This window comes from Mytilus galloprovincialis, chromosome 9 (genome assembly GCF_965363235.1).
Source record: "Mytilus galloprovincialis chromosome 9, xbMytGall1.hap1.1, whole genome shotgun sequence".
NCBI classification, from domain to species: domain Eukaryota; kingdom Metazoa; phylum Mollusca; class Bivalvia; order Mytilida; family Mytilidae; genus Mytilus; species Mytilus galloprovincialis.
The window spans coordinates 26,600,597-26,628,303 of record NC_134846.1 but is presented as its reverse complement, the minus strand read 5'-3'; the positions used below and the strand labels follow the sequence as shown (position 1 = coordinate 26,628,303).

The 27,707-nt window shown below is 32.9% G+C and overlaps 1 protein-coding gene across 2 annotated transcripts in view; it reads left to right on the top strand.

Moving 5' to 3' along the window:
• LOC143044714 (integrator complex subunit 10-like) overlaps positions 1-27,707 on the top strand; it is a 195,991-nt gene that overhangs the window by 103,101 nt on the left and 65,183 nt on the right. For both annotated transcript variants that reach the window (XM_076216801.1, XM_076216800.1), the window contains exons 9-11: positions 867-939; positions 5,345-5,484; positions 23,216-23,298. In XM_076216801.1, the coding sequence (XP_076072916.1) occupies positions 867-939; positions 5,345-5,484; positions 23,216-23,298 (296 nt within the window). The remainder of the gene's footprint in view (positions 1-866; positions 940-5,344; positions 5,485-23,215; positions 23,299-27,707) is intronic.

The window sequence follows — 27,707 nt, the reverse complement described above, 5'->3', positions numbered from 1 at the left end:
ATATGTTAATTATCATTTTTACTTGTATAAGAATGATTTTTTGGGGATCGAATCAGTCAATCAAATGATTTACCTTTGTTCCACTTTCAATGTTGGCATTCTTTAACCTTTAGTAATCAAACACTCACACAATTCATGTATTATCCATCACTAGATAAGGGGTTAAATTGAATTTCACATGAATACATATTCAATGAGGTCAAATTAATCACTTTAGCTTGCAAGTGAACAATTCATCATCAATGTTTCATTGCTTATTTTGACAAAATTGGACCATACTGGCTGCTAAAAGCGAACTGTTATTCCAATATTTCACTTTCATTAATGTTTGAACAAAAAAAATCATATTTTATATTTTTTATGTATCTTGTACCTAGTGTCCCTTTAACAAAGACTAAAAGGGGGAAATCAATGGTGGTATTACACCTATGATCACTGTACAATAGTAAGATCTTTCCACTTTTCCATGGAAAGACTTTTGATTTTGTTCTGATTAATTTTTATGCCCCCACAGTAGCGGCAGGGACATTTAGTTTTACCCTTGTACTTGTGTATGTACATCCTTCCGTACGTAAGTCCCATAAGTGGTTTCTGTTTTCTAACTAAAGGGTACCTCAACCAAATGTAATGAATCTTTTACACAATGATAATTACCTTTCAACACAGATCAAGTTTATCATCTTCTTTTTGTAGGAACTTTATCATCCTCTAATTGTAGGTAGTTTATCATTTTCTTTTTGTAGGAACTTTATCATCCTCTAATTGTAGGTATATTATCATCTTCTTTTTGTAGGAACTTTATCATCCTCTAATTGTAGGTAGTTTATCGTCTTATTTTTGTAGGAACTTTATCATTCTAATTGTAGGTAGTTTATCATCTTCAGAGCCCTTGGTATTAGTAGAAGGTTTCAAATTTGAGTCAACAGAAAGACCTTCACCGTAAGTAGATAGAAGATAGATTGTTTTATTTAAGAAATAATTGATGCAAGCTATACTTTATTTTTTGTAGTTTTAACATGGGTAGGCATTATATTCATGATTGTTTTTGCCCAGCTATAGTGAAGGCTAAAATAACACGAATATAATGCCTACCCATGTTAAAACTACAGTAAAGTATAGCTTGCATCAATTATTTCAATTTTGATTTGGACATTTAAGGTAATTTCTATGTCCGATGTTTATAAGAGTAGAGCATTTGTGTAGGCTTCCGGGAATCTCCCTTTTTGTTCTTAAACAAGCAAACGACTGGCAATGTGATTTTTCAGAGGGAGGAGTTTTTAACAGCCAGCATGACAGTTGGTGTATCTAGGTCAAATATGTCAATTTGGAATTGCAACACATTACAGTCATAATAAATGAATTAGTAACAACATGTGCATCATTTAAGAGTTTGGAAGTGCATCATTTAAGAGTTTGGAAGTGTTTTAAGTTAATGAAATATATTAATTGCATGCCAATTTGATAAAATTCATTATTCTGCAGTAGTTAATATACACATGAGCAAACAAATTTTATTGGATTTAGAGCATGGGTTTATTTACAAAGCGAAAGAAGTCATATTAGAATTATCAATAATTTTAGGTGCAGAAACAAATGAGATCGCAACCTAATATACCATAGGCCAATATAAAATAATACTAAGAGGTCACCATTTATAATCATCCAAGATGTAAAAGACAGAAATGTAATAGAATATATTAATTGGTCAGGTTTAAACTTGAATTGAAAAGAGAAGCCTACAGTTGGTCATTTTAAACTTGAATAACAAAAGTGATTTAATGTTGGTCATGGTGAAACTTGAATAAAGATGCTGATTTAATGTTGGTCAGGTTTAAACTTGAATAACGAAAGTGGTTTAATGTTGGTCAGGTTTAAAATAAAATGAAGAAAGTGGTCTAATGTTTGTTATTTTTAAATTTGAATAACAAAAGTGGTTTAATGTTGGTCATGTTTTAACTTAAACAAAGAAAGTGTTCTAATGTTGTTCATGTTTAAACTTGAATAAAGTGGTCTTATGTTGGTCATGTTTAAAATGAAATGAAGAAAGAGGTTTAATTTTTGTCATGATTTAACTAAAATGCAGAGAGTGGTTTAATGTTGGTCATTCTTAAACTTGAATAAAGATGCTGGTTTAATGTTACTCATGTTTAAACTTGAATAAAGAGAGTGGTTTAATGTTGGTTATGTTTAAACTTGAATAAAGAGAGTGGTTAAATGTTACCCTTGTTTAAACTTGAATAAAGATAGTGGTTTAATGTTACTCGTGTTTAAACTTCAATAAAGAGAGTGGTTTAATGGTGGTCATGTTATAACCTAAATGCAGAAAGTGGTTTAATGTTAATCATGTTTAAACTTGAATAAAGAGAGTGGTTTAATGTTGGTCATGTTTTAACTTAAATGCAGAGAGTGGATTAATGTTGGTAATGTTTAAACTTGAATAAAGAGAGTGGTTTAATGCTCGTCAGGTTTTAACTGAATTGTAGAGAGTGGTTTAATGTAACTTGTGTTTAAACTAAAAAAAAAGAGAATCGTTTTATGTTGGTCATGTTTAAACTTGAATTTAGAGAGTGGTTTAATGATGGTCATGTTTTAACCTAAATACAGAGAGTGGTTTAATGTTGGTCATGTTTAAACTTGAATAAAGAAAGTGGTTTAGTGTTTAAACTTGAATAAAGACAGTGGTTTAATGTTGGTCATGTTTAAACTTAAAAAAAGAGAGTGGTTTAATGTTAGTCATGTTTAAACCTAAATGCAGAGAGTGGTTAAATGTTACTAATGTTTAAACTTGAATAAAGATACTGGTTTAATGATGGTCATGTTTAAACTTGAATGCAGAGAGTGGTTTAATGTTGGTAATAGTTAAACTTGAATAAAGAGAGTGGTTTAATGTTGGTCAGGTTTTAGCTTAAATGCAGAGAGTGGTTTAATGTTACTTATGTTTAAACTTGAATAAAGAGAATGGTTTTATGTTGGTAATGTTTAAACTTGAATTAAGAGAGTGGTTTAATGTTGGTCATGTTTAAACCTAAATGCAGAGAGTGGTTTAATGTTGGTCATGTTTATGTAATATATACGTGTTTCTCGTTTCTCGTTTTGTTAATATAGATTAGACCGTTGGTTTTCCCGTTTGAATGGTTTTACACTAGTAATTTTGGGGCCCTTTATAGCTTCTTGTTCGGTGTGAGCTAAGGCTCCGTGTTGAAGGCCGTACTTTAACCTATAATGGTTTACTTTTTAAATTGTTATTTGTATGGAGAGTTGTCTCATTGGCACTCACACCACATCTTCCTATATCTATTAAACTTGAATAAAGAGAGTGATATAATGTCACTCATGTTTAAACTGGAATAAAGAGAGTGGTTTAATGATGGTCATGTTTTAACCTTAATGTAGAGAGTGGTTTAATGTTGCTTATGTTTAAACTTGAATAAAGAGAGTGGTTTAGTCATGTTTTAACCTAAATGGAGAATATGGTTTAATGTTGGTAATGTTTAAACTTGAATAAAGAGAGTGGTTTAATGGCACTAATGTTTAAACTTGAATAAAGAGAGTGGTTTAATGATGGTCATGTTTTAACCTAAATGCAGAGAGTGGTTTAATGTCACTCATGTTTAAACTTGAATAAAGAGAGTGGTTTTATGTTGGTCATGTTTTAACTTAAATGCAGAGAGTGGTTTAATGTTGGTTATAGTTAAACTTGAATAAACAGAGTGGTTTAATGTTGGTCAGGTTTTAGCTGAGTGGTTTAATGTTACTTATGTTTAAACTTGAATAAAGAGAGGGGTTTAATGTTGGTCATGTTTTAACCTAAATGCAGAGAGTGGTTTAATGTCACTCATGTTTAAACTTGAATAAAGAGAGTGGTTTAATGAGGGTCATATTTTAACCTAAATGCAGAGAGTGGTTTAATGTTGGTAATAGTTAAACTTGAATAAAGAGAGTGGTTTAATGTTGGTCAGGGTTTAGCTTAAAAGCAGAGAGTAGGTTAATGTTACTTATGTTTAAATTTGAATAAAGAGAGTGGTTTTATGTTGGTAATGTTTAAACTTAAATAAAGAGAGTGGTTTAATGTTGGTCATGTTAAAACTTGAATGCAGAGAGTGGTTTAATGTTGGTAATAGTTAAACTTGAATAAAGAGAGTGGTTTAATGTGGGTCAGGGTTTAGCTTAAAAGCAGAGAGTGGTTTAATGTTACTTATGTTTGAACTTGAATAAAGAGAGTGGTTTTATGTTGGTAATGTTTAAACTTTAATAAAGAGAGTGGTTTAATGTTGGTCATGTTAAAACTTGAATAAAGAGAGTGGTTTAATGTTGGTCATGTATAAAATATAATAAAGTGGCCTGCAGTTGATCAGGTTTAACTGGAATAAACATAATGTCAAGTTTAACTTGAATAAAAAAAAATGGCCTACAACTTTTATGTTGTCTACCAAAATCACTTTAAGTTGGTCCAGTTTAATTTGAATAAAGAAATAAACAGATCAAAAGCAATGCTTAGTATAACTGAAAATGAGAAGGGTAACTCAGAAAAATATCAAACACCAAAGATACTAAGAATGTCAAGATCAAATCAATGTTCTTTTTGGCCCACACAGATTGAATTAGACATGTTTAAAGTGTTTTAATCAAAGCATAAAATTACTAAGAATTTTAATTTTCTGCAAATAAAAAAAAAAGTTGTTTATGCCCCGGCCGTTGTGGAGGGGGCATAAAGTTTTACCATTGTCTTTATGTATGTACATACATCCCAAAATTAGTTTCCGTTTCTTACTTTAGTTTGCTTCAACCAAATTTTATGAAACTCATACACAAAGCTTATTACCACAAAACACAAATCAAATTTGAATTTAGGGAACATCACTTTTACCGTTCTAGAGTTATGCCCCATTATTAATGGAATAATTGCTGAATTTTTTGTTTCTGTTCACTTTAGTTTGCCTCAACCAAATGTGTTGAAACTTATACACAATGCTTTATGACCACAAAACACAGATCAAGGTTAAAATTTTGGAGGTTCACTTTTACAGTTCTGGAGTTCTGCCCCTTTACAAATGGAACTGTTCTTTAACTTTAGTTTGCCATAACCTAATCTTTTGAAACTTGTACACAATGCTTATTACCACAAAACTCCGAAAAACAAATTTGGATAGCGTTTCTTTTACAGTTCTTGAGTTAAGTCCCTGATTAACATTATTATGCAGCCAGGGCATCATTTTTGTCCAATGGACACATTCTCCATTTATTTTTAAGTATGACAAAGGGTAAATAAAGTTATTGTAGTCTCTTGTACATACTTTATCTAATTTGATAATCATATGGATTTAATTTACTTTCTTTAAATCAGATCAAAGAAGTTAAAATCAGTGATAGCACCACCAATCATCTCACCACCTTGTGTGCCAAAGTCTAAAACAGTTACACAGTGCTTTACTACTGCTTTTAAATGTTATGAACTGTTATATTCAACAGCTGAGTTACAGAGAGGTAAATGTTATGAACTGTTATATTCAACAGCTGAGTTACAGAGAGGTAAATGTTATGAACTGTTATATTCAACAGCTGAGTTACAGAGAGGTAAATGTTATGAACTGTTATATTCAACAGCTGAGTTACAGAGAGGTAAATGTTATGAACTGTTATATTCAACAGCTGAGTTACAGAGAGGTAAATGTTATGAACTGTTATATTCAACAGCTGAGTTACAGAGAGGTAAATGTTATGAACTGTTGTATTTATTAATTAAGTGTTGTATTTGATTGACAAGATACAAAGAGATTAATTTGATGAAGTGTTGTATTTAACTGACCCGATACAGAGAGGTAAATTTATTAGAAATGTTGTATTTATCTGACCAGATACAAATAGGTAAATTTGATAGAAATGTTGCATTTAACTGACCAGATAAACAGGGGTAAATTTTATGAAGTGTTGCATTTATCTGACCAAATACAGAGAGGTAAATTTGATGAAATGTTGTATTTAACTGACCAGATACAGAGAGGTAAATTTGATGAAATTTTGTATTTAACTGACCAGATACAGAGAGCTAAATTTGATGAAGTGTTGTATTTAATTGACCAGATACAAAGAGGTAAATTTGAAGATGTGTTGTATTTAACTGCCAAAATACAGAGAGGTAAATTTGATGAAGTGTCGTATTTAACTGACCAGATACAAAGAGATTCATTTGATGAAGTGTTGTATTTAACTGACCAGATACAAAGAGATTCATTTGATGAAGTGTTGTATTTAACTGACCAGATTCAGAGAGGTAAGTTTGAAGATGTGTTGTATTTAACTGACCAGATATAGTGAGATAAATTTGAAGATGTGTTGTATTTTTAAAACTGACCAGATACAGAGAGGTAAATTTGATGAAGTTTTGTATTTAACTAACCAGATATAGAGGAGAAAATTTGATGAAATGTATTTAACTGACCAGATACAGAGAAGTAAATTTGATGAAGTGTTGTATTTAACTGACCAGATACAGAGAGGTAAATTTGATGAAATGTTGTATTGAATTGACCAGATATAGAGAGGTTAATTTGAAGGAGTGTTGCATTTATCTGATTATATATAGAGAGGTATAAAGATTTCATGCTTTTTCTCATCACTTTGCGTCTGTCGTCCGTCGTCGTCGTAGTCTGTTAATTTTTACAAAAATCTTCTTCTCTGAAACTACTGGGTCAAACTTAACCAAACTTGTCCACAATCATCATTGGGGTATCTAGTTTACAAAATGTGTACGGTGACTTGGCCAACCAACCAAGATGGCCGCCATGGCTTAAAATAGAACATAGGGGTAAAATGTAGATTTTGGCTTATATCTTTGAAACCAAAGTATTTAGAGCAAATCTGACATGGGGTAAAATTGTTTATCAGGTCAAGATCTATCTGCCCTGAAATTTTCAGATGAATGGGATAACTGGTTGTTGGGGTGCTGTCCCCAAATTGGTAATTTTTAAAGAAATTTCGCCATTTTTGGTTATTCTCTAGAATACTATTATAGATAGAGATAAACTGTAAACAGCAATAATGTTTAGCAAAGTAAGACCTATAAATAAGTCAACATGACCAAAATGGTCAATTGACTCCTTAGGGAGTTATTGCCCTTTATAGTCAATTTTTAACAATTTTCATTAATTTGGTAAATTTTTGTAAATTTTTACAAAATACTTTTCTCTGTAAGGAAAGTGCTAAGTTTATTATAGATAGAGAAAATTGTAAGTAGCAAGAATTTGAGTAAATAAAGATCTAGAAACACATCACATCACCATCACTAAAACACAATTTTGTCATGAATCCATCTGTAATTTTTATACGACCGCAAAATTTGAAAAATTTTTCGTCGTATATTGCTATCACGTTGGCGTCGGCGTCGTCGTCGTCGTCGTCGTCGTCGTCGTCGTCGTCCGGCGTCCGAATACTTTTAGTTTTCGCACTCTAACTTTAGTAAAAGTGAATGGAAATCTATGAAATTTTAACACAAGGTTTATGACCACAAAAGGAAGGTTGGTATTGATTTTGGGAGTTTTGGTCCCAACATTTTAGGAATAAGGGGCCAAAAAGGGCCCAAATAATCATTTTCTTGGTTTTCGCACTATAACTTTAGTTTAAGTTAATAGAAATCTATGAAATTTTGACACAAGGTTTATGACCACAAAAGAACGGTTGGGATTGATTTTGGGAGTTAAAGTTTCAACAGTTTAGGAATTGGGGGCCAAAAAGGGCCCAAATAAGCATTATTCTTGGTTTTCGCACAATAACTTTAGTTTAAGTAAATAGAAATCAATGAAATTTAAACACAATGTTAATGACTACAAAAGGAAGGTTGGTATTGATTTTGGGAGTTTAGGTCCCAACAGTTTAGGAATTAGGGGCCAAAAAGGGACCCAAATAAGCATTTTTCTTGGTTTTCGCACCATAACGTTAGTATAAGTAAATAGAAATCTATGAAATTTAAACACAAGGTTTATGACCATAAAAGGAAGGTTGGTATTGATTTTGGGAGTTTTGGTCCCAACAGAATAAGGGGCCCAAAGGGTCCAAAATTAAACTTTGTTTGATTTCATCAAAATTGAATAATTGGGGTTCTTTGATATGCCGAATCTAACTGTCATGACTGTGTATGTATATTCTTAACTTTTGGTCCCGTTTTCAAATTGGTCTACATTAAGGTCCAAAGGGTCCAAAATTAAACTTAGTTTGATTTTGACAAAAAATGAATCAGTTAGGTTCTTTGATATGCTGAATCTAAAAATGTACTTAGATTTTTGATTATTGGCCCAGTTTTCAAGTTGGTCCAAATCGGGGTCCAAAATTAAACTTTGTTTGATTTCATCAAAAATTGAATAAATGGGGTTCTTTGATATACCAAATCTAACTGTGTATGTAGATTCTTCATTTTTGGTCCTGTTTTCAAATTGGTCTACACTAAAGTCCAAAGGGTCCAAAATTAAACTTAGTCTGATTTCAACAAAAATTGAAATCTTGGGGTTCTTTGATATGCTGAATCCAAAAATGTACTTAGATTTTTTATTATGGGCCCAGTTTTCAAGTTGGTCCAAATCAGGATCTAAAATTATTATATTAAGTATTGTGCAATAGCAAGTCTTTTCAATTGCACAGTATTGCGCAATGGCAAGAAATATCTAATTGCACAATATTGTGAAATAGCAAATTTTTTTTTAATTAGAGTTATCTTTCTTTGTCCAGAATAGTAAGCAAGAAATATCTAATTGCAAAATATTGTGCAATAGCAAGATTTTTTTTTAATTGGAGTTATCTTTCTTTGTCCAGAATCAACTTAAATCTTTGTTATATACAATATACAATGTATATTCACTTTTTACTACCAACTGATAAATTATAATAAATAACATTCAGTGATAACAAGCAGTTTTTTTTACATCTTAATATTTTATGATGTATTTAAATGAGTAGTTATTGTTGCAAACTCCATTAGAAATTTTAATTGAGATTAGTTTTGGAATAAGGGAAAGGGAGATGTGATTAAAAAAATTGGGTTCAATTTTTCTCATTTGAAATTTCATAAATAAAAAAGAAAATTTCTTCAAACATTTTTATGCCCCACCTACGATAGTAGAGGGGCATTATGTTTTCTGGTCCGTGCATCCGTCCGTCCGTCCGTCCGTCTGTCCGTTCGTTTGTCCGTCCGTTCGTCCGTCCGTCTGTCCCGCTTCAGGTTAAAGTTTTTGGTCAAGGTAGTTTTTGATGAAGTTTAAGTCCAATCGACTTCAAACTTAGTACACATGTCCCCTATGATATGATCTTTCTAATTTTAATGCCAAATTAGAGTTTTTACCCCAATTTCACGGTCCACTGAACATGGAAAATGATAGTGCGAGTGGGGCATTTGTGTACTGAGGACACATTCTTGTTTTGAGAGGATTAATATTCAACAGCATAGTGAATTGCTCTAAGAGAAAACAAAAATTTTAAGTTCATTAGAACACATTCATTCTGTGTCAGAAACCAATGCTGTGTCAACTATTTAATCACAATCCAAATTTAGAGCTGAATCCAGCTTGAATGTTGTGTCCATACTTGCCCCAACCGTTCAGGGTTCAACCTCTGCGGTCGTATAAAGCTACACCCTGTGGAGCATCTGGTTTTAATATGCACATAAACCAAGATGAGCGACACAGCCTCTAGTTTTGTAAGCTGTGGTCATATATGTCATTCCAATATATCTATATCATATAACAAAATGAGCATCTGGCATACACAATTATTAGTCTGGTATTTAATTTAAATTTAAACATATTTATTTATAGTGGATTGGGAAACAAGTTTTTATACGACCACAAAAATTTTAATTTTTTGTAGTATATTGTTATCACGTTGGCGTCGTCGTCGTCTTGCGTTGTCGTCTTTCGTCATCGTCTTGCGTCGTCGTCGCAAGTTGGGAGTTTTGGTTCTAACAGTTTAGGAATTAGGGGCCAAAAAAGGGCCCAAATAAGCATTATTCTTGGTTTTCGCACAATAACTTTAGTATAAGTAAATAGAAATCAGTGAAATTTAAACACAAGGTGTATGACCACAAAAGAAAGGTTGGGATTGATTTTGGGAGTTTTGGTTCCAACAGTTTAGGAATAAGGGGCCAAAAAAGGACCCAAATAAGCATTATTCTTGGTTTTCGCACAATAACTTTAGTAGAAGTAAATCGAAATTAGTGAAATTTAAACACAAGGTTTATGACCATAAAAGGAAGGTTGGGTTTGATTTTGGGAGTTTTGGTCCCAACAGTTTAGGAATAAGGGGCCCAAAGGGTCCAAAATTGAACTTTGTTTGATTTCATCAAAAATTGAATAATTGGGGTTCTTTGATATGCTAAATCTATCTGTGTATGTAGATTCTTAATTTTTGATCCCGTTTTCAAATTGGTGTACATTAAGGTCCAAAGGGTCCAAAATTAAACTTAGTTTGATTTTAATAAAAATTGAATCCTTGGGGTTCTTTAAGGGGGTACCCAACACTATACCCCAAAAAATTCCTGTCGTTTAATTTTATTTAATTTTTTTTCATTGATAAACTAGGCCAACCTAAACATCTTGTAAAATTTTTAAAAGATTTGAACCATAGGTTTAAAAAATTTGGCAACTCAAATATAGCATCTTTTACATACTAGAATCAGCCAAAATTGGAAGTTTCTGAAATATGGGTATGGGGTTAAATATGTTAAAATTTTTAAAACTTAATCCTAAATTGACAATAGCATAGCTAATAATGATAGCTGAGGTAAATATTAGTTCACTGATACCCTTTTCTTGTAAGTCTTTTATTCTAGATTTAAAATTTTGCCTGAAATTTAATAGGGGTGTCAAAATCAGCCCCGAAAAGTGAATGCTGTGCTTCTAGTATTTGAAGAAGAATTTTTTTTTGGAAAAAAAATGTGTCGTTTAATTTTTTCAAAAAACTAAGCATTTGGAGTGCTATACTAGTCGGTTGTTCTTGCAAAATATTTTTAAAATTTAACCGTTAGATTTTTTAGTATTTAAGTTTTAAGTATCCCCCACCCTCAAATTGGTTCATTAAATAAGGGCAAAATCTATTCAAAAAGTACATAATGGCCATATTTTTTTTCGTCTTTTGAACTAGGCCTTAGATATTTGGCATGTGGATGTATCATCACGGGGTTAAGTGTCTTGCATCATGATGACCTTATTGTGACCTTCAAATGTGACCTCAAGGTCAACTGTATATTGTTTTTTTCATGAAAAACACAACCATGTAGGCTATAACTTCTTCGCCCTTGACCTGGGTCTTACATCTTTGGCATGTGGATGTATCATCATGAGGTAGTGTGCCTTCTTAAAATTGTGACCTTCATGTGACCTTGAAAGTTGATCACGATGATGATAACTGTTTTTTTTTTGTAAGAAACACTTGTACGGGCCATGACATTTATGTAGTTATGAATTCATATTTATTTTAAAAAAATCATATTACACAAGCTTTAATCGACCGTACAACAATATAGACACATTTTATGACATGTCAATCCATTCCATGAACACGGAATACATAATGGACATGTAGTCTCATAAAATTGTTTGAAAAAGGAATAGTTTCTATTGAAGCGCGCACTGTACATACTTAACTACCCAACAGACAGCAAGGTGAAAATTTCCTAGAAATCAAACAGTAGGAGGAGTTATATATATGCCAAATATATACCAATAATGGGACGGACAGAAGGACAGACGGACAGGGGTAAAACAATACCACCCTCCTTGACATTCAGTTGCAGGGGTAAAAAAAGGATGTAACCGATTTTTGATTTGACACGTCAAAAAACCTATGATACATAGGGAAAAGCTTTAAAGTTGGCAGATGCTTTACATGAGCAAGATTTTCAATTTATTGGTCTACAGATTCAAAAATACAAAAATATACAATTCAAAACTTAAGAACAAAACTATTCGTGCAAAGAATGACGGCTCATGAGAGATGAAATAGAGCTGACTGTGCAAAATCCTTATACTGTGAAATCAAGTTCGTTAAACATAGAACTTTTTTTAGTATTTCTGCAGAGGTTATGAAAATAAGATACAACTGGTTTTTAGTTAAAAGCACGGCAGTTACAAGTTTCACATTATTTTTTGGGCCCTTGTTATTATAGAGAACGATTACATACTCCATTCAGTAATAATCTTGAATTGAGACTTGAGAAGAAAAAAAAATCACTTGTCACTTGCAGTATAACACCACACTTTCTTTTTTATATTTATTTCAAAATTGCATTTGATAAAAAAAAAATCGGAAAGATACACAAACATGACAAAAGCACAATAAAAGGAAAATAACAAATTTTGCTATCCCTTCGACATTCATTGATAATTCAAAAATAACATGTTCTATTTATATCATACATGTGTAGTTTCAGTTTCAAACCACGATTCTAAATATAGACTTTTATTTCCCTAAAATTGCGGACGGAATAGAAGACACCCGTTTATTTTCTACACCTGTTAGGATAAAGGTTGAAAAAAGATACTAGAAAGATATAATATTTTTTTATTCAGATGAATATTTAAGCACATACATGTGTGTATTGTCTTGTGGACTGAATAGGATGTTTGTTTCTTCTTTGTTCCATGACATGTTAATGATGCACTGGTGGACGGTTGATTATCCCCCTCGGTATATATCTTCTTACTTTTTACATGAATATAAATCATGTAATAAAATATTCAATTGCACTTCAAAAATATATGCCAGAAATTATTATAAATTATTCATAACCTATTTAACATTACTACGTATATTAATTACTAATCCCATATTTCATTAAAAACTACATGTATGGTTTAAAAAAAAAGTATTGTGGAGTCCATTTAGTTTTGATTTTAATCAATTTTGTACGAAGATCTAGGAACAGAAGCATTGTATAATTGTCCATGGTTTATTTATTTATTTAGTTAACATTTTATTGTCGGAGGCTTGCAAGAAATTTGAGAAAAGGCAAGACACGCATTTGAGCAAACAAAAACAGCAACAGTAATTTGGCATAACAAGCAGATTACAATCTATGTAAACAATTTCAGGATAAACTAATGAAAATTGCAGGTCCCTAAAGAATGAAAAATTAAAATTCAAGAAATGATGTCAGATGGGGGAGCCGGGTAAGTAGAAGGGGTCCCGAAATCCCGGGCTTAAAACACGAAATCCCAAGTTTAAATAAATTTAAATCCCGCTATTCCGAAGTTTGAAAAAGGAATTCCCTTATCCCGAAATCCCGAGCTTAAAAAAAATATCCTGGTGCAATTCCCCCTTTTTCCAACGTCCTGGTTTTCTTTTGGTAATTTTTTTCACTCTGAAATTTCCCTTTTATGTCTCTTTGAAGATTCATTTATTGAAAATGAGTAACTTTAAATGGATTAAAAGATTAAATGAATAACAATAGGTGTACAGCTGCTCTTAGCAATAATGTAAACATTCTGATCATGATCTTTTAAAAGCTTGCATATTGCACATGATTTTAAAACGTAGCAAAGAATCGGACTATGAGTAAGAGTTATCTTATCTTAGGTGTTATGTACCCCCTTAATATGTTGAATCTAAAAATGTAATTAGATTTTTGATTATTGGCCCAGTTTTCAAGTTGGTCCAAATCGGGGTCCAATTTTAAACTTTGTTTTATTTCATCAAAAATTGAATAATTGGGGTTCTTTGATATGCCAAATCTAACTGTGTATGTAGATTCTTAATTTATGGTCCTGTTTTCAAATTGGTCTACATTAAAGTCCAAAGGGTCCAAAATTAAACTAAATTTGATTTTAACAAAAATTGAATTCTTGGGCTGTTTTGATATGCTGAATCTAAACATGTACTTAGATTTTTGTTTATGGGCCCAGTTTTCAAGTTGGTTCAAATCAGGATCCAAAATTATTATATTAAGTATTGTGCAATAGCAAGAAATTTTCAATTGCACAGTATTCAGCAATAGCAAGAAATCTATAGCAAGAAATTTTCAATTGCTCAGTATTGGGCAAAAGCAAGAAATCTTCAATTGCACAGTATTGTGCAATAGCAAATATTTTCAATTGCACAGTATTGCGCAATAGCCAGAAACATCTAATTGCATAATATTGTGCAATAGCAAGAAATTTTCAATTGATTGGAGTTATCTTTCTTTGTCCAGAATAGTAGTTGAGTCAACTTAAATCATTGTTTTATACAATATACAATGTATATTCACTTTTACTACCAACTGATAAATTAAAACAATCTTTACCATTCAGTGATAACAAGCACCTTTTGTTACATTTTAATATTTTATGATGTATTTAAATGAGTAGTTGTTGCAAACTCCATTAGAAATTTGAGTTGAGATCAGTTTTGGAAAAAGGGAAAGGGGGATGTAAAAAAAAAATTGGGGGGGGGGGGGGGGTGAATTTTATTTATTTCAAATTTCATAAATAAAAAGAAAATTTCTTCAAACATTTTTTTGAGAGGATTAATATTCAACAGCATAGTGAATTGCTCAAAGGCAAAAAAAATTTTTAAGTTCATTAGACCACATTCATCCTGTGTCAGAAACCTATGCTGTGTCAACTATTTAATCACAATCCAAATTTAGAGCTGTATCCAGCTTGAATGTTGTGTCCATACTTGACCCAACCGTTCAGGGTTCAACCTCTGCGGTCGTATAAAGCTGCGCCCTGCGGAGCATCTGGTTCAACTTATATTAATCCCTTTCCACTTTTTGGGTGCGAGTGCTGCCTTGTCTGGTATCTTTGATGAGTTTATTTTTACCAATAAAGAATGCAGGAATTTTGTTTTTAGCTCACCTGGCCCAATGGCCCAAGTGAGCTTTTCCCATCACTTTGCGTCCAGCGTCCGGCGTCGTCGTTAACTTTTACAAAAATCTTCTCCTCTGAAACTACTGAGCCAAATTAAACCAAACTTGGCCACAATCATCATTGGGGTATCTAGTTTAAAAAATGTGTCCGGTGACCCGGCCAACCAACCAAGATGGCCGCCATGGCTAAAAATAGAATATAGGGGTAAAATGCAGTTTTTGGCTTATAACTCAAAAACCAAAGCATTTAGAGCAAATCTGACAAAGGGTCAAATTGTTTATCAGGTCAAGATCTATCTGCCAGGAAATTTTCAGATGAATTGGATAACTGGTTGTTGGGTGCTGTCCCCCAATTGGTAATTTTAAGGAAGTTTTACTGTTTTTGGTTATTATCTGGAATGTTCAGCAAAGTGTTGTAAAAATGTAACTACCGAGCGGAATAGTAGACAAGGCTGCAAATTAACAAAGAGTTCTAAATAAAATAATTTATTATGCAGGAATATTAATTTCAATTCTTCAAAGTCAATATATAATTCACACAATTTAAACCAAGTCAAAGAACCTGCATAATGTCAGCGTTTAGACAAAAATAAAAAATAGCAATAAATATACGTTTCAATAATAAAATGAACAATTCCAAACTTAGGCCAGGGTTGGGCTAAAATAGTTTCACGGCAAAAACGCCACCATCAAATACAATGTGTAACGGAATTCACCGTCTCTTTACACAATTAATACCTGAAGATGTGTAAATAAATGCTAAAATAGCTTAACTTTACTTCTTATATAAATTCACAATGCGAAACGTGAAATAAATAGGTTAGGAGAATGAAAAACATCCGATCTCTGGGACAGTTAACTTTCAACTTACCAAGTTGTTTATGTTCGCAACCAAGATGTCATTATCACGGACTATTTCCCGTAATTACTTACATTTCGTGGATCTCGTATACGCGATCATTACACTGACAAATATGCATGACCATTAATTATATACAATAAGTAGTTTTATTCCATAATAACAATATTTCAATAAGCACACCCGGAATTAAATCCCGTATTTCAGAAATAACCTCTTTGTTGTGAAAAGAACGACAACTCTTGCACTAAACATGGAACTACGGTTTGGCGGAAAATGTGTCAACACAGTAAACTCTACCAAAAACGTTGATTAATAAATTAAACAAGACTAAAATGTGCTTTACCAGGTCTGTCATACCTTTACACAAATTGGGCAAACAGAAATAATACTTAAGGAATGAGATTTCCTGAGAAATCATTATTAAAGATCGAGGTTTAACCAAATACCTTTTCAGTTTCACAACACTACCCCCCTTGAAGAATACATTTCGTCCCCAAAATTCTATAACTCAATTAACAAAAATTAGAATAGTATGCTTATTGAACATAATAATATCAATAAAAAAAAAACCCCACATATCATTGAATAGGTTTGACGCTGAGTACTTCTTCTCCTTTAAGCATCACATGAAATCTATATATACACAATAACAATGAAAAGTGTTTGAGGACTTCACCTCCTTTAAAACACTAAAATATTTGACAAAATAAAGACAAAATTGGTATTCAAAATTAGGAATCTATAAAAAAGGTAAATTATTACAGCTCCAAATGAAACCTAATTTCATTCAATATCTATAGATTATCTTAAAATTAATTTTCTAATTTTTGTAAAGATTACGGAAACCAATTTTGTCAACAACAGTAACAAATGCATAAATATGACATTTAAATAAAAATTAAGATATTGTGTAAAACAATTTTTTGACTACATATCCTTTTAGCTTTTTCCTAGGCATCTCATTTTCTTTCTCTTCCTCTGAATCAAACTTGTCCACTCTTAGCTTTCTCCTCAACACTTCCACTTCATTATCTTTGTGTCTGAGTTTCCTTTCTAGTGTCCTAATCAAGTCATCCTTTTCTTTTAATTGCTTCCTGCTTCCTTCTTCATTCTTCCTTAATTTTCTTTCTGCTGACTTTATCTCCTCTAATCCTTCATTTTCAATCTTTTCTCTAAACGGGCAATATAGTCCCCAAATCTATTTAGCTCAGCCTGGTGACTGCCTTTCATAATATTTACTTCAGCCTTAAGCTCTCTGAAGGTTGTAAAGGTTTCTTCAGTTTGACATGAAGTATCTGTTATATTAAACTCCCCACTATCTTCCCTGATTTCTATTATTGATTCTACTACTTCTGTAGCTATATAAGATTGGTCCTTGTATGTGGCATCACAAGATGTGTCAGTACCCAATTTCACAAAATATGGGTTTGCAGATTTTATTATACAATTGTTACTAGACTGAATTCCAAGTTCTTCCATTTTCTCAAGGTGTGGCTTATAAGATAGGATATGTCGGTCCATATTTCTTCTTGTATTTCCCCGAAAGTGACAAATGTTGCAATGGAATGGTACCTGGTCTTCCTGTACATGGCTAAGTAATATATGCCAAATTGTATCCCTGTTATTTCCTTCGTACAAACAGTCAGTCCAATTACAATTATAAATTTCAGACATTTTACTGAAATAAAATAAAGACTTGAAAGAAATGAGAACAAATAATTGACAGCAGGTACCTTGACTTGGACATCTTACATTCCTTTCTGGACAGCAACAGCCCAGGCTGGAACATCATCAGATTAATATTTCTTTAACTTATCATGATGAACAGTCTCTGATTTGTATCTATTTTTTATTTTATAAAGTACAGGACTCAAAATATCTACTATTACAAATGGACCAGACCATCTTTCGTTTAGTTTTTATACACTATTATATTACTAACGTATTATGGTATACAAATGTCCGTCCGTCTGTCCGTCTGTCCGGCGTAAACATGTCGCACCGTAACTTGAGAACGACTTATCCAAATTTCATGAAACTTAATATAGTTGTTTCTTATGATGGTCAAATTATCTGTATACTTTTTGGTGAAAATAAGATTTAAACTTTTTGAGTTACGGCACTTTGTAACTAAAACAGGGGTGTGGTTTTTTTCACATGTCGCACCGTATCTCAAAAACGTTTCTTGATTATTGCTTAAAACTTTACACACTTCTTAGTTATATTAATCTTAATATCTGTATACTTTTTGGTGATGATTCAAAATTTCATTTTTGAGTTATTGAGTATTTTGTAAAAAAGGGGGAGGTTTTTTTTACATGTCGTGCTGTATCTCAAAAACGATTTATTATTATTGCTTAAAACTTTACACACTTCTTTGTTATATTAATCTAAAGATCTGTATACTTTTTGGTGATGACTCAAAATTTTATTTTTGAGTTATTGAGTATTTTGTAAAAAAGGGGAGGGTTTTTTTTACATGTCCCGCCGTATCTCAAAAACAATTTATGATTATTGCTTGAAACTGTACACACTTCTTTGTTATACTAATTTAAAGATCTGCATACTTTTTGGTTTGATTCAAAATTTTATTTTAGTGATATTTGTAAAAAAAAAACAGGGGGGGGGGGGTTTTCACATGTCCCGCTGTGTCTCAAAAACAATAAATGGTTATTGCTTAAAACTTCCTCAGAAACTATTTATGATTATTGCATAAAACTTCCACACAAGACGTCGGGCGTATCATGCGCTCATGGCGCAGCTGTTTATTTAAATATGTTATTAAATTTGTAAACAAGTGATCCTTTACAAAATTGATTTTGGGATATACGGCTGTCGTAATCTTTTTTCTGTCGTACAGCAGATGAACGGAGATGTTCACGTGCTAATTGGTAAATTTCCTCCAATTTTGACCTCATCTTGGACACATAAGTCTCAACTTCCATTGATTCATTACAATTTGGAAAAGGGAATATAATTTGATGGGGTAAAGTAATCTCCCTGCCTAGCATTAACATGTTAGGGGAATAACCTGTAGCTGGATGTACAGTACTTCTATAGGCTGCCATTAAAATACCAATATGTAAATCCCAATCATTAGCATTTTTATTAACAAAACTTCTAATCATTCCCTCAAGCGTGGCATTAAATCTCTCTATGATGCCATTAGAGCAAGGTCTATAGGACGTAGATCTTGTCTTATGTATTTCCAATAATTTACAAACTTCTGTAAAAATTTTACTCTCAGAATTTCTCCCTTGATCGGAGTGGAGTTCCAAAGGAATACCAAAACGGGAAATAAATTCATGGACAAGCTTTTCAGCAACCTTTTCAGCTTGCTGGTGTGGAAGTGGGAACGCCTCCATCCATCTAGTAAAATGGTCTCCAATAACTAATATAAATTTATTATTTTGACGGGTATGGGGTAAAGGACCAATAACATCAATTGCAACGCGGTCCAATGGATAACCCACAGTGTAACTCTGTAAAGACGCTTTAGGTTTTCTATTTAAAGCCTTAAATCGATTGCAAACAGAACAAGTGTTTACATGTGATTGGATATCCTCTCCCATCTTGTACCAATGGAAACAGTTTTTAATTTTGTCCTTAGTTTTATTTACACCAAAATGTGCAGAATACATAGTATTATGACAACTTGTCATTACTTCTTTCCTCAAGACTTTGGGAACTAATAACTGATAACTTTCACCAGTTGGTTGCAATCTTTTCTGATACAATACATTATTTTTTGTAATCAAAAGATCATAATTTAACCAATATTTTCTTGTTGATGGACTGTATGAAGCAATTTCATCTCTGTTTGGTTTACAATTATTATCTAACCATTTATGTACAGGCCCTAAATCACTATCTTCTTTTTGAAAATTTTCCAATTCTTTTGTAGTGTACCCACTAAGCCAATTTGAATCAATTACCGGTAACTTAGAATTTTGACTTCTTGTGACAGCACAAATTTTTGAAACAAATGGGTTATCACTTAAATTAGTGACATTATCTACATCAGTTTTAAAATCTACCCAATCAGCATCCATAGATTTGCAATTTTTACATTCAGGATTTCTAACTCCCTGTTTAATATGATCACAGAGTGATAAGTCATATTCACGATGTGAAAGCGAGTCAGCATTTTGGTGTTTAACTCCTGGTCTGTGTTGAATATCAAAAATATACTGGGAAAGGGTCTCAAGCCAACGAGCCAACTGCCCCTGTGGATCTTTAAAGTTAAACAACCATCTCAAGGATGCATGGTCAGACCTTAGCAAAAATTTTCGACCAACTAAGTAATGGCGAAACTGATGTATGAATGTTATGACTGCTAAAAGTTCTCGTCTGGTCACGCTATACCTTTGTTGTGGTTTATCTAATTTTTTGGACCCATAGGCAATCACCTTTTCCTTTGCATTTTGAATTTGAGAAAGTACTGACCCAATTCCAATATTAGATGCATCAGTATCCAAAATAAACTGACCTTCTGGTAATGGATATGCTAAAATTGGAGCTTCACACAAAGCTTTGCGTAATATTTCAAATGAACTTTGACATTCACTTGACCAATTAAAAGGAACATCTTTCCTAGTTAGTCTACTCAAAGGAGATGCTATTTCACTAAACTTGTGAACAAATTGTCGATAGTAATTACAAAGACCCAAAAATTGCTGGACTTCCTTGACTGAATTTGGAACCTGCCATTTACTAACTGATTCAACAATTTTTGGATTCGGACTAATGCCATTTTTACTAACAGTATGGCCTTAATAAAGAACTTGATCTTTAATGAACTCACACTTAGAAGGTTTAAGTTTTAAACCAACATTTTGTAATCTGCCCAGAACTTCATCTAATTTATTAAAATGGTCTTCTAAATTTGAACTATAAATTATGATATCATCCAAATAAATCAAAAGGGTTTTCCATTGCATTCCTCGAAAAATTAACTCCATACATCTTTGAAAAGTTGAAGGAGCATTACACAATCCAAAAGGCATTTTAGTATACTCAAAAGACCGTATTTTGTAATAAATGCAGTCTTATGTCGATCTTCTGGCACCATTTCCAATTGCCAATAACCAGACTGAAGGTCCATGACTGAAAATATGCTAGCGCCCGCTAGACAATCTAAGCACATAGATATATTAGGAATCGGGTAGGCATCCTTGATAGGCGACTCATTCAATTTTCTGTAATCTATACACCACCTTACCGACCCATCCTTCTTACGAACTAAACAAATATTTGACCTCCAGGCTGATGAAGAAGGTTGAATGACCCCCCTTTCCAATTGGTCTTTCAAATATGCCTCTTCCTCTCCTTCAAAATATTTAGGTGTACGTCTCAAAGGTTGCCTTGTTGGTGCTGCCCCTGCAGTATCTATTTTATGTTTGATAAGGGAACAAATTTTCAGATGAATCGGACAACCCGTTGTTGGGTTGCTGCCCCTAAATTGGTAATTTTAAGGAAATTTTACTGTTTTTGGTTATTATCTTGAATATTATTATAGACAGAGATAAACTTTAAACAGCAATATTGTACAGCAAAGTAAGATTTACAAATAAGTCAAACATGACTGAAATGGTCAATTGACCCCCTAAGGAGTTATTGTCCTTTATAGTCAATTTTTAACAATTTTTATAAAATTTGTAAATTTTTACTTACATTTTCCACTGAAACTACTGGGCCAAGTTCATTATAGATAACTGTTAGCAACAAGAATGTTCAGTAAAGTAAGACGTACAAACACATCACCATCACCAAAACACAATTTTGTCATGAATCCATCTGCTTCCTTTGTTTAATATTCACATAGACCAAGGTGAGCGACACAGGCTCTTTAGAGCCTCTAGTTATAATTTATCAAATATCAAAATGCGCTTCATTTGGAAAAAATATAAGTTTTAAGCTCACCCCGCCCAATGGGCCAAGTGAGCTTTTCTCATCACTTGGCGTCCATCTTCAGTCTCCGTCATTATGGTCTGTTAACTTTTTTTCTGAAATTACTAGGTCAAGTTTTACCAAACTTTTCTACAAGGGTATCTAGTTTGAAAAATGTGTCCCATGACCAGGGGTGGTATTTTACATTTTTTGTGTACTGGCCAGCTGGACCAGTGTACTGAAAAATCTACTGGTTCTCTCCTTTATTATTGTAGTTTTATTGTGCTGTTCTGATTGTTCATGAGCAAGTACAGAATCTAACTTAAAATTTGAAGATACTGTTTTAAAAATACATTTCTTATCTAGGTCTGTCACTGCAAATTTTTCACTTGTTATACAATTCAGTACATTGTGATGGACTATATAATTTAAGCAATCACAATCTTTCTCCAGGATGTTTGAAATTTACATTTCCTTTTGTCAATTTCATAAACTGTATTCCAATCTTCCTTTTGAATGTTATACTAATTTAATTTTTTTGATCAGGTGGTAAAACTTCTTCCAAAAATTTTCACATGTTGTGTTGTTGTGCCTTGAGAAGAAAAAATTGTAAACCCCACAATTTCTTTTATAACTTTTTCAAATGGTCACAACTTGAACACTTATTTAAAAAATGATAAAGGGTCTTCATTAAATATTGTAAGACTACACTGGGATGACCTTCTTTTAATTTAACTATTGGGCCAAATTATCAATCATCATTGGGGTATCTCATACTAATTATTATGATTTGATACATTATTTCCAAAAACAAAGTAAATACAGGTGAGCAACACAGGCTCTTGAGAGCCTCTAGTTAATCTATAATATTAAATTCAACTGACCAAGAAAAATCCAATTGCACAAGTTTGCTACATGTATCTACTTATATCTTTATTTATTTTTATATTGCTTATATGACCTTCAGAGGTCTTTGGAGTTCAACTCAATTTAATTAGATGGGGACTGAAATACACACAAAATGAAAGCTACATATATTATTGAGCCCATGCCCTGTAAATTGTATATTTAAGACTTTTTTTGATTAGGATAGTGTTTTACATTGTTATAAATCAAAGATGAGAAATTCATCTAGCTGAGGCCCACCTGGATTTTCTCGGTGTGTTGAGGACCCATTGGTGTGGGTCTCATTGAGGTATAAGCGTGATGCGGGATTGCCAATTTTAAGTAAGCGTGACACATGAAAGTCAAATTCTCTTTGACATATTCCCCATTTTCATTCTCAATTTTATTAGATCTAACTGTCAACTAATCTTCAGACCAATTATAGGACAACTTATTGTTGAGTTACTGTCCAGAAAAAGTTATTTTTTAGGAAATTTTACAGTTTTGGGTTAATTTTTATTTTTAATATTATTATAGAAAGAGAGAAAGTGTAAATGACAAAATTGTTCAGCAAAGTAAGATTTACAAATAAGTCAAATGCCTGAAACTGAAATTACAGGTGAGAGATATCAGGCTTACATGGGCCTCTTTTTTATTTAAAGATCGAGCGCTACAATTAATTTTTACCATATCATATGTTACACCTTAAAAGAAAATACCATAGACAACCTGTGTTTTTTGTGTTTCAGAATTCCAAGTCTTGTGTAAAGCGTGGAAATTAGAGACATGGACATGGATGTCCCATTTCCAAACAGACATGTTGTTATTTCAGGTATATTGAAACCTATTATGCCTCATAAGGTTATACCTTGGTACATGTATTTTATTGTTCAGTAACTATACAGAGGGTTTCTGCCTGTTCTTTAGCTTTAAGTTTTACTGACAATACTCAGATCCAATACAACAAATGACATGTGTCAGAAACCTAGAAATGATAAGAGCAATGTTTTTAGCCTTATATTAGTATATTCTAATGACGTTCATCTTTTGCTTTGCAAACAAAACCATGTTGTAATTCCAATAGAACATCAGCTGCATTTGGTTGACGTCACAATTGAAATTGCAACAACAGATGTATTTTAAACAACGCCAGAGAGGGATTTGCATGTGTGTTGCTCGCTAGGAAATAAAATAAAATTGTAGATTTGGCCAATTAAAATTAATTGCTAGATTTTCATCCCCGCCCACCCCTCTGAAATCGTCCCGCCCCGATTTTTTTTATTTAACAAAAATACGATTTCCGGATTTTATCATGTCCGTTACCGGGAACCATCGATGATTTCGTTTCATTCAACACTTCCTGTTTCAAATTTCGTTTTTGTATTTCTCCGAGTAATCTAATAACGATATAATTGAGTTGACATATTCTGCTGCTCTATTATGACAACATCTACCGAGAATAGAGATTGATAACGAGAAGGGCATGAAATATTCGAGTAACGAGTAAAACGCCTTGCCATTTAACGCAAATTGCGGTAGTCACAAGTGAATCGAAAACCGTGTTTTTTCTTTATTTATACGATGACTTTGTGTCAGGAAATTTGGACTGTAAATGATATCCAAAGCGCAAGAATCGTAGAACAAATTGGTACAAAAACATGACTGGATAAAAGAAATTGACACAAGCACGAATTTGTTTGATTTATGACCGTATATTGAGAAAAAAAAAGTCGACAAACACGCATTTTAATTCCCTTATATTTACCCATGGCTGTTGTTTTTGTTGACAAACAGCAAACACCCTCTGTAACTGTCCCAATACCCTCAATTTAGTCATTAAAAAACTACTTTTTGGTTAAGTTCATGTTTTACATCACATAATTACTTTCCACACTGAGTTTACATTTTATTTTGTACTCATAATACTTGTGTTGCATACAATTGTACCAATACATTTTATTGATTTTATGTGGACTACAAACCATTGCTTAGAAAGCAAAATACATTTGGTGTAGGTCTAGTCCAACTGAAGAGAGCATTTCTCTTCCCTTTGATGTATACTATAAATAGGTTTCTAAAGCGGCAATTACATGTATAACAGTGGTTGCCAATCAGGGATTTTTATTTAAGAGTTTAAAAAATAGTGTCAGATTCCTTATACAACATGTATATACATTATACAAGCTTGTTTTCCACTAGCATATACCCCGCGGTATGAAGAACTTGTGACAAGGGTTTCATATGAAATAAAATTTAAAAAATAAAATCCTCCCACCCGCCCCATGTTTTTCAAAAATTTGGATGAAAATCTACTAATTACTTTTAGTTGGCCTTTCATGAGGATGTGAATCGTCGAATATGAATATAGATTATACGAAGAAAATGATTGAGATGTAACATTGCAATTGCCTTCATTTCTGAACTCTAATCAAGCTGTTTTAAGTAAAATCACTCAGGTGAGAAAAACAGCTGACATGTGTACTATATAAATGTGCTTGTGACTTGTATACCTGCTTTCAATTGCAAAACAGAACTACTTCAGTATAAGAATCCTCTATACTTATCATCATACGTAAAATTGAGAATGGAAATGGGGAATGTGCCAAAGAGACAACAACCTGACCATAGAAAAAAACAACAGCAGAAGGTCACCAACAGGTGTTCAATGTAGCGAGAAATTCCCGCACCTGGAGGTGTCCTTCAGCTGGCCCCTAAACAAATATATACTAGTTCAGTGATAATGAACGGCATACTAATTTCCAAATTGTACACAAGAAACTAAAATTAAAATAATACAAGACTAACAAAGGCCAGAGGCTCCTGACTTGGGACAGGCGCAAAAATGTGGCAGGTTAAACATGTTTATGAGATCTCAACCCTCCCCCTATACCTCTAGCCAATGTAGAAAAGCAGTGGCGGATCCAGAGGGGGGTTCCGGGGGTCTGCACCCCCCCTTTATTTTGGCCGATCAATGCATTTGAATCGGGACATATGTTTGCACCCCCCCTGCACCCCCCCTTTGACCTGGGCTAGCACCCCCCCTTTCGAAAATTCCTGCATCCGCCACTGAAAAGTAAAGGCATAACAATAAGCACATTAAAATTCAGTTCAAGAGAAGTCCGAGTTTGATGTCAGAAGATGTAACCAGTAACATTTACCAAAAACAATAATAACCAATGAAAACTGTTTACTATTGATAATTGAAAAAAGAAATGTAATAATTCTGCTGCCTGTGATGGTACAAACTTCCTTTTATTTTATATATGATTAATAAAAAGAATTATATGTCAGAAAAACTCATAAGATATAACACTGCATGTACAAAGCGTTAATCATAATTACTAACAGAAGGCAAACTCTGAACTTTCTTTGAAAAACTGTTCACTATCCTCCAGAGATGGTCTGATTTTTAAAAAGTTAAAGCATTTGACCTATCAGCTTGGGGATGATGGTCTTAACTGTTTAGGAATAAGGGGCTCAAAAGGGGCCCAAAACACATATTTTTCTAGTTTCAGGATAATAACTTGTGTATCAGTATTTCAATTGCTCTGAAATTTTACCACAATGTTTAAAACCACAAGTAGAAGGTTGGGATTTATTTGAGGGGTAATGAGGCCAACAGTTTAGGAATAAAGGTCCAACAATAAGGGGTCAAAACAAGCATTTTTCTAGTTTCCAGACAATAACTTGTGTGTAAGTGTTTGGATCTCTCTGACATTATACCACAAGGTTCCATATCACAAAGGGAAGGCTGGGATTGACTTTGGGTTTAAGCAGGGTACATATTGTTATGCGTTTACTTTTTCTACATTGGCTAGAGGTATAGGGGAGGGTTAAGATCTCATAAACATGTTTAACCCCACCACAATTTTGCGCCTGTCCCAAGTCAGGAGCCTCTGGCCTTTGTTGTATGATTTTTATACAACCGCAAAAATTTTAATTTTTCGTTGTATATTGCTATCAAGTTGGCATCGTCGTCATTGTCCGAATACTTTTAGTTTTCGCACTCTAACTTTAGTAAAAGTGAATAGAAATCGATGAAATTTTGACACAAGGTTTATGACCACAAAAGGAAGGTTGGGATTGATTTTGGTAGTTTTGGTCCGAATATTTTAGGAATTAGGGGCCAAAAAGGGCCCAAATAAGCATTTTCTTGGTTTTCGCACTATAACTTTAGTTTAAGTGAATAGAAATCAATGAAATTTTGACACAAGGTTTATGACCACAAAATGAAGGTTTGGATTGATTTTGGGAGTTGAGGTCCTAACAGTTTAGGAATTAGGGGCCAAAAAGGGGCCCAAATAAGCATTGTTCTTGGTTTTTGCACCATAACTTAAGTATAAGTATATAGAAATCTATGAAATTTAAACACAAGGTTATATATGACCATAAAAGGAAGGTTGGGATTGATTTTGGGAGTTTTGGACCCAACAGTTTAGGAATAAGGGTCCCAAAAGGGTCCAAAATTGAACTTTGTTTGATTTCATCAAAAATTGAATAATTGGGGTTCTTTGATATGCTAAATCTAACTGTGTATGTAGATTCTTAATTTTTGGTCCCGTTTTCAAATTGGTGTACATTAAGGTCCAAAGGGTCCAAAATTAAACTTAGTTTGATTTTGACAAAAATTGAATCCTTGGGGTTTATTAATATGTTGAATCTAAAAATGTACTTAGATTTTTGATTATTGGCCCAGTTTTCAAGTTGGTCCAAATGGGGGTCCAAAATTGAACTTTGTTTGATTTCATCAAAAATTGAATAATTGGAGTTCTTTGATATGCCAAATCTAACTGTGTATGTAGATTCTTATTTTTTGGTCCCGTTTTCAAATTGGTCTACATTAAAGTCCAAAGGGTCCAAAATTAAACTAAATTTGATTTTAACAAAAATTGAATTCTTGGGCTTTTTTGATATGCTGAATCTAAACATGTACTTAGATTTTTGTTTATGGGCCCAGTTTTCAAGTTGGTTCGAATCAGGATCCAAAATTATTATATTAAGTATTGTGCAATAGCAAGAAATTTTCAATTGCACTGTATTCAGCAATAGCAAGAAATCTTCAATTGCACAGTATTGTGCAATAGCAATAATTTTCAATTGCACAGTATTGTGCAATCAAGGCTTCCAAAACGGTCATATATTCCGGTCATGACCGAAACTTTCATAAAAAGTCCGGCTGCTCTCAGCCTCAAACGGTCAAATCGAATTGGTTTGCCACTTTTTGTTATTCAAGGCATTTTT